The sequence below is a fragment of the Drosophila erecta genome, unplaced genomic scaffold (assembly GCF_003286155.1).
Source record: "Drosophila erecta strain 14021-0224.00,06,07 unplaced genomic scaffold, DereRS2 tig00000092-arrow-pilon, whole genome shotgun sequence".
NCBI classification, from domain to species: Eukaryota; Metazoa; Arthropoda; class Insecta; order Diptera; family Drosophilidae; genus Drosophila; species Drosophila erecta.
In genome coordinates this window covers 8,045,826-8,061,596 of record NW_020825207.1, presented here as the reverse complement: position 1 = coordinate 8,061,596, position 15,771 = coordinate 8,045,826, and the positions used below count along the sequence as shown (strand labels likewise).

Below are 15,771 nucleotides of genomic sequence, written 5' to 3'. Positions count from 1 at the left end.
ATGCATTTTAATAAAATAATTATGATTGTACTTATTTATGTTAAGAATTGTAAGTTATTTTTATTGAAATAAATTATTAACACTTACAAATTAGAAAAATACTAACGAAAATATTTGATAGGATTACCAATTTTATTTAATCATAATTTTCTTGCCTTTCTACTTGCACATATTCAAAACTATCAGTTCAATAACCGGACGCATTCGTATACGTATCTGAATTTTCATCAAATTCCCTATTCCAATCCTCCCTATGACTCTCGTCTGCGCTTGGCCTTATAATACCGTCCTCAAAACTATCTCGGATTATCTGCGATAGTTCGTATTTAATGGTTCGCTTAAAGAATCCGCGCTATGAAATAAATAAATGAAATCAGTACGGGTCTAAAATAAATGTGAGCCGAATTGATACGTACCTTATAAAGGGCATATGTGGTGGCCAAAAGCACCAAAATGCCAACGATCACGGACACAATGATTTTCCAAATGGCCAGTTCAGCATATTTGCATATAACGTTCGACTCGATCTTCTTCTGTATTGTAAAAGAACTCAGAGTGGGATCGCCTATCTTGAGCACTTTTATGTCGGTCTGAATGACGAAGTACTCCCAGATATCCTCTGCGTCCTTGAGATCCACGGTAAAGCTTACATTCAGGTTCATTAGCTCTTCCGGCTTAAGCTGTACCCCTTTTTCCAGTCGCATTTCCACCTGGACGCATATCGTCACGTTGGTATCCCTGCAGTTTAGCACAAGGGTGTTAGTGACTGGCAGATCCTCGTTCAACAGCGATATGCTCGAATTCTGATCCGCGTTTCCACTGAGATACTCGGCACTATCATTTTGTGGGGCAGTGGAAAGGAGCAGCTTACGTTGCTCAAGGTAATTGGCAAAGTTCGTGGTCAGTGCACCATTTTGATCGTAGAGTTCGATAGGCAGAAGCTTATACTCGTACTTGGTCTGTATCTTTGGGCTGGATGTAACGATAGGTATGACATTTGAAGAACCAGACTGCAAGTATGCTACGGGAATATTGAGGGACACAGTCAAGTTCTCTAAAGTACTGGGACCGTGGCTCTTGATCTCGTAGTTGTTGAGAACCTCAGCTGTGTAAGGAGCGCCTTTAAGAGCAATTTGATCGTTCATCTGAACACTGCAAAGTGGCGTAGGAGTTAATGAAAGAAGGTTTTAATAGTTAGCATGATCATACCCGCTGACATAGATTTCGGCTCTTTCCCTCAGAACTATCACGTTTTTCAGCATGTTGTTCTCGGGACCAGAATCGTTTCGAGCACTGAATACTTCTGCTTGGATTTCCAGCAACTGTCCGCTGAGTTGTCTCACATCGAAGCTGATGGTCAGGGAGTCGGTGTCTCCTGTGGCCATACGTTGTCCATGGTTAAGGTCGCAGACCAGGACGGCGTCAGTGACCTTGCAGTTGCCAGGCACCTGGGCAAAACTCAGGTTGGCAGAACTCGTCACGTTGAATTGAGGGTGGTAGGCGAACTCTCCATTGTTGGTGATGTTGTAGGTCAGACGCAGGACATCTACAGTACCCAAGACCATCGTGGAGCGACTGTAGAGTTTAAAATTTGTATTAATTCATTCCAAGACCTTGTTACCCGGAAATGTTCGCACCTCTCGTTAATGCTGCTTAGCTTCAAGTCAGCGGCACAAAACTTGGTGGCACAACCTGAGTTGAATGTAATGAACCCCGTGAAAAAATTCGGTTCCGCCGGATCCACCACCGCGCATTCCATGCAGAAATCTATTGAAGGAACTCTCAGTTAGTTCATTTTCTTCACAGCTGAATTCTCAGGACGTACCTGCATTGTTAGGAATATTTTTCGACAGCTTATACCGCATCTCCAGGGTGATGTTTTGAAATTTAGCTCTTTTGTCCATTTCAATTTGCCATTCCATGCATTGCTCTTGGGGATATGCCATTGCTTGAAAAAACAACTGGCTGCCGTTATTTTTTTCAAATACAGCCCGCCTAATCTTGGATTTGGTATCGATGTCAATCCAAATGTCCAGCTCTTGTGCCAGTAGCGCTTTTGCTGTGGAATTTGACTTGGTACTCAGTCTATAGCAGACGGTGATGTTCACCTTCTCCTGCTCTGGATTAATGTATTCGGGTTTAATTGTCGCAATAATCTTCACAACGGGATAGGCGCGATACAGATACACCTCCTCCGCATTTGGGGCTCCAATGGCGAAGTCGTTGAATCCGTTGCCATCTATGTCGGAGCCGCGGGACAGCCCGTGGCCGAACATGTGCGATCCGTACTTGGAGGCTTGCTGGGAGGGAGCGTTCAGCCGCTGACTCGGCTGATCCCGCAATCCATTTTCGCTGCCCAGGTAGATGAACACCGATCCATTTCCAGCAAAGGGAGCCCCCACGGCCACATCTGTATAGGAAAATGCATATTATTTTTATATTTGTATATAGCATAGATATGTACATATATTATATGTCTTATAACCCACCGTTGAAACCGTCTTCATTGATATCGCCTAGTCGCGATAGAGTAGTTCCAAAACGGCCACCACATTCTGCTGGCGAATAAATGATCGTTTCCTTAAAATTGAACTGCAATAATAAGGAGACATTAGTCAACTGCTGGATAAGAGTAAGTCACATTACTCATTACGCACATCGCCCTGGTTGATGAACACATAAATGGCCCCATCATCGTAGGAATTACGCAGAGCATATAAGGGTGCTGATATGATAAGATCCGTTTTCCCGTCTCCATTAAGATCCTCCGCCAGAACAGAGTAGCCGAAGTATTCGCCAAAATGTTTCCCTCGGAATTCCTTGTGCTTAATAATGCTGTCCTGAGCGATATCAAAGATATAGGCGCCGCCAGAATGGTTATTTCCTTGAGGAGCGGTGGCCACATAGAGGAGGGTGCTCAGGTTGGAGCTATCAAAGAAGCCGGAGCTCACGGCGTATCCAAAGTATGAGTCTTCCTCCTGCCCCCACATTTTTGGCTCCGGGTTACACTCGCTACATTTCAGTTTAGTGTTTATCTCACGCCTTTGTCTTCCATTTGGAATTTTAAAATGGCGCCCTTCCTGCTTTAAATGCACTGATCCCTTCCACTTATCGATTCCCGGTGCTCCTATCAACATCTTCGAGTTATCATCCGACAGATGAGCACTCAGACCCAGTCCAGCCATACCGTAGTAATAGGAATCTTCATTTATAATCTGCTTATTTTCATTTCTAAGTGGCCATTTTTCTGTCACTAATCTATCACGGTTTGTAGAATTGATAGTCTCAGGTGTGTGGATCATCAAATAGCACATCCCATTCATATAGAGCATCCCCTTATTCGGACTGTAAAAACGCGGGGCGCACACGACAAACTTATCCGAGTCCTTGGTGCCACCGTCCATCGCGCCGCCCATCCACTGGAAATCCTTGCCTTTCGCCTCAAGCAGACCATCATTGGGCTCGGCGTCCTTGTTGCCATTGGGATCTATGTCATAAGACGAACAGTTACTGGTTTCAAGGCTGCATCTGAAGATCACTCCAGGCTCCAAGATGCCTCGCTGAGCCTCTAAACTGGAATTGGCACGCGGAGCTGCGACCATAATACTGTGATTTTGTGAAAACGGAGATATTTGTTTGTGAAATTTATACATCATTACTAATTAATTATACATCATTATTCGGGAATCTGTAATCTCTTTGCGTCAAATAATATATATTATATGAATACAACATATGAATAATATAGTTTTTAACTAATCATCAAATGAACTCGAAACCGAATTCAATTTATACAGAATATTTATAATGAATAAAGAAATACTTTGAATTTCTTGATCAATAATATCAAAAATATTGGTCAAAATCAATAAGAGGTGGCACTGAAATCTTCTCCAACTGAATTCAAGTGTAACTTCTTTTAATGCAATCAACAGCTTTGATCAACTTTGCTTCTATAGCCCGTATTAATTTTGAGGTATTCATTACAATGGCCGCCTTTTGATCTTTAACTCACCTTTTCCCTCGGATGACTAAGGAAAATCCGAAATAGGAGCTGCGCTCCTGTTCTTCATATTTAAGTTCACGTTTAATTCTTAAATTGGGATGCGGCGCAATATTATATGCATTGATTTGGGAATGAAGGGCCAACAACACAATAACAAGGAGCCAATACATTTCAAATAAAATGAAGGAAAGTTTTTCAGTAAACAGACATATAGAACAATATAAATTAATTTATTTAAAGCAACAAAATATTTAAAGTCCTGCGCCCGAGCTCTTTGAGCATTCGAATTTAAATGAAACGAAATGGAGTCAAATGACTCCAACTTATAAAAACAGTCGCTGATGTGATTATTTTTTTGTCATTCCGAAATGTTTTTGAAAACAAAATCTGGAGTTCACTACTTATGCAACAAAGACAATGCAATAGTCATAATAAATTTTAAAAAGAAGATTAAGAAAATAAATAGAAAACATTTTTTAATGTTTTAAAATTTTATTTTAAAATGTTTTAAGTTTAGACATAAATGACACATGCAGAAATAATCTCAGAAAGTTTTTTATTTATTTATTTATTTATTCTTCCTCGTTTTAATACTCTAATATAATACAGGAATACTTTACAATTTATACATTAATAAAGTCTTTCACGTCGCCCTGTAAAACTACCTTTACAAATTTATTACAATTATCATTTATTAACAAGGGGACTGTTAAAATCGAGTGTCTCGACTTTCAGATACCCGTTACTCATCTAAAAATGCTTTAAATAAGTGTGCATTTATTTATAAATGGCGACAGGTTAAGCGATACCTTATCTAGCTTCGTCATACCTATGATGTCATTTTAAAATTCTACATATTAAAAAGTGTGGGCGTGAATTCGCTGCTCCTGCGGACCAACAGACTGGACTCTGGAAGTAATCCTGATCAAGAACAGCGGAAGCGCCTGCTATTATCTGCTGCATAATATTCTAGTAACATATTGCATAACATCCTAGTAACGGGTATAAAAATGTTTAATAAATATATACAACAAATGGCAATGTGGCTGGTACAGCACACATGGAACTCTCATATAAATTAGAGGTAATCTAAAAACTAAAAGCACTTTTCTGCTGCCACTATAGTTCAAACCAAGAGGAACATTGAATGTCCTGCAGTTCGAAATGATCTCCTGCTGCTTTCGTTCCTTTCTTAAATGAGAACACATTTAGTGGATAGTCTTCGCTTTGTGGAAATAGGATTTGGTAACTGGATCCATCCATGTTGAATGTGATGTGTGCGGCTAGGAAATCGCGGGGCAAAATTTAGTTGTTTCCGCCGCTGTTGAGGTTCTCCGCCTCCGGCTCGGCGGGATTCTGTTGCACCAGCCTGTCCAGCTCGTCCTTCTTGGCTCGATTGAAGAAGCCCATCTAGTGGAGAGATATTTTTAGGTTAGACATAATGGCTTGGGTGTATTATTAGCCAAATACGAACCTTGTAAAGCAAATAACTTATCGCAGAGAGCAGCAGCAGGCCACCGATTACGGACACAATAATGATCCAGATGGGTAGTCCCGCCTCCAGATGCTTGGATATAATATTCGGTTCGATTTTTCGATTGATCGAAAATGAAGTAGAGCTGGGATCGCCCTTCTTCTGCATATTCAGGTCGGTCAGGATAACAAAGTACTCCCAGGGATCCATTAATATGGCGTTCACTTCATTCAGATCCACTCTGAAGCGCATGTTCAGGTAAATGGATTTTTCTGGCCTGAAGTGCACTCGCATCTCGGCTCGGACACAGATGGTCATTTCGGGATCCCGACAGTTAAACACAATGGTGCGATTCACGGGCAGCTTACCCTTAAAGTCTTCGCTCAGCAGATCGTGTGCCTTGACATTCGAGATGCGAGCATATTGCTCCCGGTTGGCGGTCAAAGCCTTGAGATCCCGTCGCTTTCGGGACATGGAAGCTGTGGCCACCATATTGGTATCGAGTACCTCCATGGTCTGGTGCACATGCCCACTGCTGTGGATGTCGTAGCTCTGTCTGTTCTGGGTGACCACGGTCCGCTCCAAGCCTTCACTCAGCATGGTGACCACCTCAACGGGGTCCACAACGATCAGCGTATTGTTCTGGTCGTACAGATCGATGCCCAACAGCTGGGAGTCGTAGGAGGCCTGCATCTTCAGGCTGGTCATATTGATGATCGGTATAATGGCAGTTGAGCCAGCCACCTTATAGGCAAGGGGTATGTAAAAGGACACCGTCAACTGCTCGATTATACTGGGCCCATTGCTCTTGATTTCGTAGTTGTTGACAATTTCCGCGGAATTACTGTAGTGCTCCAAATCGATTTGACTGTTCATTTGGCCACTGAAAAGTGCAAGCGGATCTTAGTCAGTTATAAATTAGTTTCCAATGCTTTATTGCTGCTCACCCGGTGGCATCGATTTGTGTGAACTCCTTCAGACCGATCACGTTGGTCTGCTTATTGTCCGTGGGATTCTTCTCGTATCCCGTACTAAATACCTCCGCATGGATGATCAGCGACTGTCCGCTGAGTTGGCTCACGTCGAAGCTGATGGTCAGGGAGTCGGTGTCACCTTTGGCCAGGGGTCGTCCGTGGTTTAAGTCGCACACCATGACCGCATCGGCCACCTTGCAGTTTCCAGGCACCTGGGCGAAAGCCAGGCGTGAAGTGCAGGTCACGTTGAATTGGGGCAGGTAGGCGGTCTCGCCGACGTTTGTGATCTCGTAGTTCAGGCGCAGTGTATCGGCACTGCCCAAAATGTAAGTGGGGCTGTGGAAACGAAAATGGAACGCTTTATAAGTCAAAGGTATGATGTAAATTGGGGTGCTTACGAGTATAATTGTGATGCAATACGTGCAGAGATGTGCTAAAGATCTCTATCAAATGGTCATTGACATACCTCACATTCTTGCTCCTCAACTGCAGATCTGCAGTGCAAATATTGGTGGCACAGCCCGTGCTAAAGATTATCTTCTGTGTGGAAACCTTTGGTTCCATTGGATCGACGACCGCACACGTTTCGCAGAATTCTGTCCAAAATAAATGCATTACAGACCTAATAGATCAAACAGATGAAGTAGATCGCACTTACCCTCCGAATCGGGAACCTTCTTGGTCAGCTCGTAGTGCATCTCCAGATCGATGGGAGTGAATATGTCCTTCTCGCTGTAGCCCACCTGAGTCTCGAAGACGCGGCACTGCTCGCCCAGACCCGCATTCACCTTGAAGCTCATCTCATTGGTCTGCGTCTGGGTGAACTTAACCCGCTTCAGCTGCTTGTCTACGACGATGCGGATGGCCAGTTCCTGTTGCTGTACCTCCTTGGCGTTGGAAGCTGTACTCAGCATGTAGCAGGCGGTGATCTTCACCTTCTCCTGCTCGGGTTTGATTTCTCGGGACTCAGATTTTACTGTGGCGTGCACCTTTACGACTGGATAGGCGCGATACAGGTACACCGCCTCCGCATTTGGAGCTCCAATGGCGAAGTCGTTGAATCCGTTGCCATCTATGTCGGAGCCGCGGGACAGCCCGTGGCCGAACATGTGCGATCCGTACTTGGAGGCTTGCTGGGAGGGAGCGTTCAGCCGCTGACTCGGCTGATCCCGCAATCCATTTTCGCTGCCCAGGTAGATGAACACCGATCCATTTCCAGCAAAGGGAGCTCCAACTGCAACATCTGTAAAATGGGAAAGTAATATTTGATATTCATAATACATCAATGAATCTATCATCATATCATCATATCATCAATGATACTGACCATTATAGCCATCGTGATTAATATCTCCAAGACGAGATAGAGTAGTGCCGAAACGCGCCTTGGTCTCCACTGGCGAACGCAAAATCTGCCGCTCAAAGTTGAACTGTAGTGATAAGAAAACATTATTGATGACTGATGTTTTCTTGGTTCCCGAAACCTCCTGACTCACAAAGCCTTTGTTGATGAACACGTAGATCGCGCCGTTGTCGTGGGAATTCTCCAGGGTGTGCTGTGGCGCTGATACAATGACGTCAGGTTTTCCGTCTCCATTGAGATCTTCCGCCAGAACGGAGTACCCGAAGTATTCGCCAAACTGCTCCCCTCGAAACACGTGGTACTTATGTATCCTCTTGCCCCGGACATCGAAGATGTACGCCTCACCGGACTGTTTGTTGGCTTGGGGAGCGGTGGCCACATAGAGGAGCGTGGTCGGATTGGAGCTGTCGAAGAAGCCAGAGCTCACGGCATAGCCGAAGTAAGAGCCTTCCTCCTGGTTCCAAAGCGCAGGGTTGGGTACCTCCGGTGAATAGTGTTCCGGCGTATACTCGATGGAGTCCACATCGCGGATGGTTCGTCGGAGCGCCTTGCTCGTGTCACGTCTGCTGGCGGGGGGAAGGCCTACTGGATCCACTTGCCGGTACAGAATCACCGATCCCATCCACGTATCGATGCCTGGGGCTCCAATTAGGAACTTGGAATTATCGTCCGCCACATGGGCGCTCAGTCCCAGTTCACCCATCACGTAGAAGAAGCTTTGCGTGTTGTCGTTGTTGTCTGTCCTCACCTGATCTGTTTTCAGGCGGAGTGGCGAGATGCGGGTAACGTGCTGCGGAGTGCTGGCCAGCGTATTGTTCACCCAGTAGCAGACTCCATGCAGATGGTTGTCCTGGGGGCTGGGCGCGTATAACCGAGGTGCACACACGAGGAGCTTGTCCGTGTCCTTAGTGCCGCCGTCCATCGATCCGCCCAGCCACTGAAAGTCCTTGCGTGTTGAATCCAATGTGTACTCATTGTAGGGCGCATCAACATTGCCGAGCGGATCCAGGACATACGGATTGCAGACACCGCTGGTCAGGGAGCATCTGTAGATCGCCCCCGTTTCGTTAATGGTTCGTTGCGACTCCAAGGTGGACTGAGCTCTAGGGGCTCCCACAATGATGCTGCAATAAGGGCAAGAAATAAATTAATTGTCGTATTTTGCTTTCGTTTCTATCAACTAGCAATGGATTTTATCTCGCTTATATAAAGATTCGTTCTATTTCTTATATATTGTCTTATATATGTATTGATACTTAATATTTTCGGGCCAATATATGAGGTGTCAGCTGGACATAGTCATCAATCGCTGGCATTAATCACTTTTAGCCCAGATATTACACATATATATAGCATATATACATTGTAAAGAAAACTGTTTTTCTCTCTTTGCATCGTATTAGTCAGACATGGAATACAATTGGTTTTGTCGGTTATTAGTCGACTTTTCCCCAGAACCTGCATATACATATATATAGTTGACTGCCGACGTAAGTTCGATAAGATGTGAACAAACGAATCAAACCGAAGTCGTAATCTCTGCAGCATATTTTCTATACAACTAATATTGGACGTTCGCTCATCAGCGTTGTGGCAGCCTTAGCGGAATTTCACTGTGAGTTCGGCAATCTTATCGAAAATCGGTAAATGCGAAGGTGTCAGCGTTGGCTGATAACAAATTGGCATTGACGAATCTAAGCGCTTTAGACATATAGCCGAACTCCGCCCTGAAAAGCTGACTTATTGAGTCAACAAAGGTTCGGACGTGCAGCGTTGCAGATATTTGCACAACGTTTCGCCCGGAGTAACTACAGAATAACTTGATATCTCCGTAAAGCCACATACTCTGTGCTTTGTGTGCATACATATGCTACATATGTACGTATATGCTCAACTACACCTCCCCGGCATGGCAGATAATTGATATTAAGAATATGACTTCATCGTTTGCACAAGGCATTAATGTACGGAATTTCTTTTCATGACACTTATTTTGTTTTCTTCCACTGAGCGTTTTCAAAAAAGTTCATTCAGTTTTACAGCTACATTCGATTGGCACCCGCCGGTGAATCATCATCGCACAACCTGTTTACTCCACGCAGGGAGTGGGTAAGACGAAGATGCGGGAGCTGGTATATGGGAGTCTTACCCATTGGGTCGCAGGCTCATCGTGAATCCGAAGTATGACGCACGCACTTTGGGCAGACTGGTGGCGAACTGGGGATCCAATATCTGCCGGTTGGGCAGTGGCGATAGGTTAAATGCATTGCAATAGCTGGACAGGCAACACAGCCCCATCACCAGCAGCACACAGATGTCGCGACCTTGCCCCACCATTGCGGCAGCTTTGCAGACCACGATTACTCAACAGATTAATGCTACGCCACGCGCTTGTCACCTCCGCTATCTGCACTTCGATGTTTTATCACTTTCGCTTTAGCGCCCGCGATGCAGAAATCCGCCGCCGGATTGAATTGCTGCCGTTCCGATCGACGGTCTATTGGCTACTAACTGAGTTCCACTCTTCCAGAGACCTCAACACTCGGCGTTGATAGCGGGCGCGGTGGGGAAAACGGGTTACGGTTACGCTCGTGTTACTCGAATTTTTGTTTTCCAAAGGTGAGAGAGCGCTGCTTTTTTGGCCAGGCTTACTCGCCGTACTCGCGATACCGTTGGCGCTCCGCTCTCGTGGGAGTGTCTGAGTAACATCTTCAATATCATATTTTGGCTTTTCATACATATATGCTACCCTGCATTATAAGGAGCTGTTTGTTTTCTTGAGCAGCTGACTCATAGAGAAAATATGGTCACAAAAATATAAGGTGGTATGTCTGCACCATAAAAGAGTTTATTTTTCAAGTCCGAGCATGCGGCTATCTCACTATCAAAAGTCTGCAATCTATAGCAGTGCGTTCGAATATGGATGGACTTATTTGATTCTATTCAGCTGTTTTAATTAGTTCTGTGGGAGTTGCATTTTTATCTAATCTTCGACCATAGATGTTTTTAATTTTTCAACGCCAACGAGATTTCAAACGCCATTCGCAGGATATGAGGTTACTATTTAGATTCGATTTTCTGGTTAAATCAACACCTCTGTTATCGGCAAGATAAAGAAGAGCGTGGCAAAACCAAGCATCTAATGTAAATAAATCCCAACTACTACATTTCAATTTCATAATTCTCCAGCCCCATTTTCATCTCGACTGACTTCTTGGTTCTTGTGTTATCCATGCAAGTTTTCCACGGTCTGAATCAGTGGCTTAGTCAGTCGGATGAGTCACCGGGATGGTTTTATCCGGCCTGATTTCTGGCGTAACTCGATCCGCACTGCATCCCCATTCCAACAGTTTGAGTTTAATTGAATGCATAAAAAATCCACAGTCTCAAGAAAAGAGTCAACATATTTGAATAGGCGATTGACCACCAGATCCAGAAATTGTTTATGCTGAAAGTTAAACGGAGGGGAGTGGGTCCCAAAAAACAGTCAGCCAACATTTGTTTTGGACTGAAAGTTCGGCGTATCTCAGCTGCAACACAAAGTACGGGTTGTCGCTTACGTATTTCCCCAAAACATGAGTCATGACCGAGTAAACCATGTCTGCACACGCATCTGCCCCCAAGCCCCAACTTCTTGCCATGGCCTTTGTGAATCAGTACAGTGGTGTTCATTTCGGTGGAAGCAGAGGTTAGCCACGAAAAGCGTAGGAAACTTGATTGAATTGAGATATTGTATTATACTTTTATCTTGAATATAATATTATATCCTCCTCCGCCTCCAATTTATCAGAATAAAAGTCACCTTTATATTATAGCTTAATCAAAGGATCCTAGACAGATTTTCAAAATGTAAAAATCTAGAAATATATAGAGTTTTTATCTATCTTTATAAATATCTTTTAAACACAGCGTATCTTAACTAGAGTCAATTACATTTCTTAATATGCAAAACAGCTATAGTTTCGATTGTAAGAGTGCCTTTTGGACTGGCGAAGTGCAGTATAGGGCGATGGCGCTTTGTTTAAATGCCGAACAAGGAACGTTTATCTATTTTTGTGTGCGGACAATAAGCCAAGTTGCGGACCACACAAATCTCCAGCGCCATCTCCATCAGCCAAACAAAAACAAAGAAACGCTGCAGCGTGCGGTCATCAAATGTTAAGAACAAAAGCCACCATACTGCACCGTTTTCCGTTGTGGAGTCTTCAGTCTTCAGTCTTTTGTTTTTGTTATAAGGAATTCGGTTTAATGACCCAGCGTAAGACGGCTAAAAATATTTGTGTGTGGTGTCAGCTGAACAGGCGAACTCTTCGGGGGCGCGGATGGGGATGGGGATGCGGATGCGGATGGGGGCAGCTCTGCAGACGCCATCGCCTCCAAATCGGATTGGAAACATTTGTGACTCATTTCGCCAGAATGCAAGTGGTGTTGGGAAACAGTGAGTGGATGCACTTCGAATGCAGCCCTCATTTCACAAGGAGACCGTAAATAGGATCTGCACTTTTTGTTTGTTTCAGCCAACTTCAATTGATGCGATATAAATTACGGCTTGTCGTGATTTTACGCGCAATTTCCGTACATAATTAGGCGCACTTCGTAATAGCCAAGAGTCATGGGTATTTTGGCCTCCAAAGTGCTGGTAATAAAAAAGAACGGACGGCAGGGTTGGCAGGGGCGGGAACTGTAGAGGAAGTTCCAAATTACCCATCCAGGTTTATGGAAATAAAATATGGTCAAGAGCTAGCTCGTTATGATCGCGTACGAGTACTGCATTCTAACCAGGTTTACTGATCGCCTCAATTAAAACCAGATAAGGTTGTGCTGGCCAAGTAGTACTTGTATCTAAGCTGCGGCCTGGATTTTGGCAAATACTTCACTTCAAGTACGCTAACATAAATTACAAAGCATGAGCTGCCATCTCCCCTTGAAAGAGTACATATCTCGGGAAGCGTATCTGCGCTTCGATCTGAGCACTTTCTTCTTATTCAATTAACTGTGATTTGTGGCGCCGACTGAGGTGTGTGATGTCATTTTTGGGGCCCGCACTCCGGCAAAAGTAGCCGCCATCGGGTCTACATATCATATGATATGTAGGTCGCCCGGCTCACTGAAAAGTGTTCGGGTTTGTCAATTGTTCGAGACGGAGTTGCGATCTCTCGTATCTGTGGCAATTGGAGTTGAAGTGGCCAGTTTTTCTTCTTACTTGTTATTTTTAGAAAATTCGGTCTGAAATGGTATTGTTTTCGAGAGGTTTTCAAGCTGGGCTTTTCAACGTGCCGTGAGAGTTCTGTCCCGAATCTCAAGCAATCCTCATATGCTGAGCACCCATTTACGACTGGGCGAAAATGACTTTTTAATTTCTTGGCAAATAGGGCGACGGAGTGTTAAGTGCCAATAAACCACCCAAAGGCAATACTAATTTTGTCAGGCCGCGACTTCTGTCGATCCCCCTTCGCTAGCTTCAGTTTCCATTTCCGTGTGCCAGAAGTTTCAAAATATTGACAGAGGTGTGTTAGCCTCGAACTTTGCGTCAACCATAAGAAACATGTATGTCGCTTATCGGCAGCGGTATGGATTACCATCCAGACGCACGCTACATGTACATATGTACGTGTATGCAAATATTTACAGAGATCTGCAGCTGGGAAATGGATAACTCACCTGGTCGAGCGGATGACGAGCGTGTATCCAAAGTACGAGCTGCGCGTCTGGTTTATGTGGAACTTCAGATGCTTCGGGGAGTTTATCACCCTACTGGGTCGCGGCATAAAATTGAATGCTTCGGTGTGAGGGATCAGAGCCAAGAGGGCGAGGAATATGAGGCGGAACATTGTCGATTCAACATTCATTGGAAGTCATCAACATGAAGTTTTCGCATTCGCAGTCGCAATTTCGAAATTTCGTAATTTGGTAATTTCTTAATTTGGTAATTTCACTTGAATGGAACCCGGCTCCTCGAAGGGCAATAAATCACAATTGCGCCGGAGAGCCACACCACTAAAACAGGATCCGTTGGCACTCACTTATTTATGATTTATTGAATTTAATTGAAGCACTCACACTCGAGAACGCCGTTGCATGGCGACGCTCACTCGAAATTATATTAATTTTATTAAGCCCGGCCGGCTTTCGGATTGCTCTCGCGAGATCTAGGTGTTCGAAATCGAGGCAAACTTGTTTGCCTCTTCTCGCTTTTGCCGGCGACAAGTCGTTGCTAATCGCACTACTGGATCGCCGTATCTCTGCACTGCTGTCTAGCAAATAGCATATAGCATACAGCATATAGCGTACAGCATATAGCATACAGCATATACTGTATAGCATATAGCATATAGCCAACAGCCTATGGAATATGTGGTGTTTTATTTCCGCGACGCTAGTCCATAAACGGGGCAACAGATCAGGGCTGGACGTTTACACTCTTCGACGACCCGAACCGAAATGAAATGAATTCGAGTGCTGCAACAACTTGGACGACCGCGAATCCGCTGCCCGTTGTAGCCACCTCACATGATTGTCGAAAGAGAGGTTGCGACCTGCTGTTGGGTGTGTATCTGTGTGTGCACATGTTGAGCTGCGATTTCGGTGCTCATCGATATTGGGGTTCAAAAAAATGTTAAGTTCCTTATAATTTGTTTTTTACAAAGCTAGCAGCAAAAACTTTAAATAATATATGCAAATTATCAAAGTATCTGAAATACTGCTATAAGAACTATGTAAATACCGGAATTAGTTTATTAGTACGTTATATTTGAATTTGGGGATAGCTAGCACACGGTTTTTTCAGTGCATCTTCAACTCGCCTGCGACCATTTGTGGTGGTGGCTCTCCTTGTTCGCAACGCTTCTTGCATTTCACTCCCCTACGCGACTGCTGCACAGACACGCACACACACGCACACACAAGCGCGCACACACACAAGTGCACGCCCAAGTGCGAGGGTACAAATAAGTCGGTAAATACCGAACGCCTGTCACCATGGCGTTCCAACTGGGAGCCGTATTTTCTTATTAATACGTATTGAAGGAAGCCCCGACTTCATATGGAAACAGGCCAGCCTATTTGTTCCTCATCATCTCGTAGATTTTGTTTTAATTAATATTTACAATGTTTAAGGCTTATCGAGATCTGCGCACTGAGAGAATCAAATGATTCAAGCATTTATGCACTTCATAGTGTGGGAATTATCTCTGCTTTATTTCATATATTTCTACTTATACTTCTCATGATGTGTCATCTCACTTGCAAGATGAATTTTGAAAAATCAACATATTGATTTTAACATTTTTTCTGCGAGTGATCCCTTTTGGGATGTGGATGAGTGGCAGTGGAAACGGAGAGCATATGGCGGACATAAAGGATGCGGATCACGATTCCCAGGCAAATGGCCACCCGAATCGAGCAGCGCAGTGCTGTCATTGAACTTGGCTGCCGAGGAATGTTTGCACGGCGATCAACTCGCTTATCAGCGGTCCCCAGGGCAAATATGGACACTCGAATAAGTGAAGTATATGCACCGCGTTGGGGTAGGTTGGGTGGTGGTGACCACAATTGATTAACTTTACGATCCGGTGACATGAAATTGAGTGGTTCGGTGGTTCAGTGGTTCCATGGTTCAGGGGTTCAATTAGATCGGCAGGGGGAGTACTGCAGTTGACTGTGCCTCCAGCTATCTGTCGTCTCAAGCTGATAAGTGGGAAAGCAGCGCTTAGATCGCTGCCTGCTTGTGCGGCCAGTAATTGATTTTCATTTTCAACGCAGGCACAGCCCGGCTTTTATCAAGTCAATGTAAAACAATAAAAACTAATAAAGCAAAAGTGGGGTCTGAGGTCTGCCAAGTCGTTTCGCCCGATAAGCGGAACTACCAGAGCCGATTACGCGCCATAAAACTCAATTCACAAGTCGTCGAATGCGCCCAATTCGATCATAAATAAAATTCTCTTTAAAAGATCCA

General features: G+C 44.3%; 2 protein-coding genes across 3 annotated transcripts; both read right to left on the bottom strand.

Moving 5' to 3' along the window:
* Positions 1 to 187: 187 nt before the first annotated feature.
* On the bottom strand, positions 188 to 4,176 carry LOC6548931 (integrin alpha-PS4). The gene is made up of 8 exons (XM_001975495.1): positions 4,016 to 4,176; positions 2,658 to 3,606; positions 2,490 to 2,592; positions 1,826 to 2,410; positions 1,638 to 1,767; positions 1,210 to 1,575; positions 417 to 1,152; positions 188 to 352 (listed from the first exon to the last, which is right to left on the bottom strand). Exons 1-8 carry the CDS (start codon positions 4,174 to 4,176, stop codon positions 188 to 190), a joined length of 3,195 nt encoding a protein of 1,064 aa, XP_001975531.1.
* Positions 4,177 to 4,545: 369 nt separating this feature from the next.
* On the bottom strand, positions 4,546 to 14,256 carry LOC6548932 (integrin alpha-PS3). 2 transcript variants are annotated; one of them, XM_001975496.3, is made up of 8 exons: positions 13,479 to 14,256; positions 7,951 to 8,941; positions 7,782 to 7,884; positions 7,113 to 7,697; positions 6,921 to 7,050; positions 6,428 to 6,790; positions 5,481 to 6,363; positions 4,546 to 5,416 (listed from the first exon to the last, which is right to left on the bottom strand). In XM_001975496.3, exons 1-8 carry the CDS (start codon positions 13,664 to 13,666, stop codon positions 5,312 to 5,314), a joined length of 3,348 nt encoding a protein of 1,115 aa, XP_001975532.1. In that variant the 5' UTR covers positions 13,667 to 14,256; the 3' UTR covers positions 4,546 to 5,311. The 2 variants fall into 2 exon arrangements, with proteins under 2 accessions (XP_001975532.1, XP_015011689.1); XM_015156203.2 differs by lacking the exon at positions 13,479 to 14,256 and adding an exon at positions 9,967 to 10,329.
* Positions 14,257 to 15,771: the final 1,515 nt, after the last annotated feature.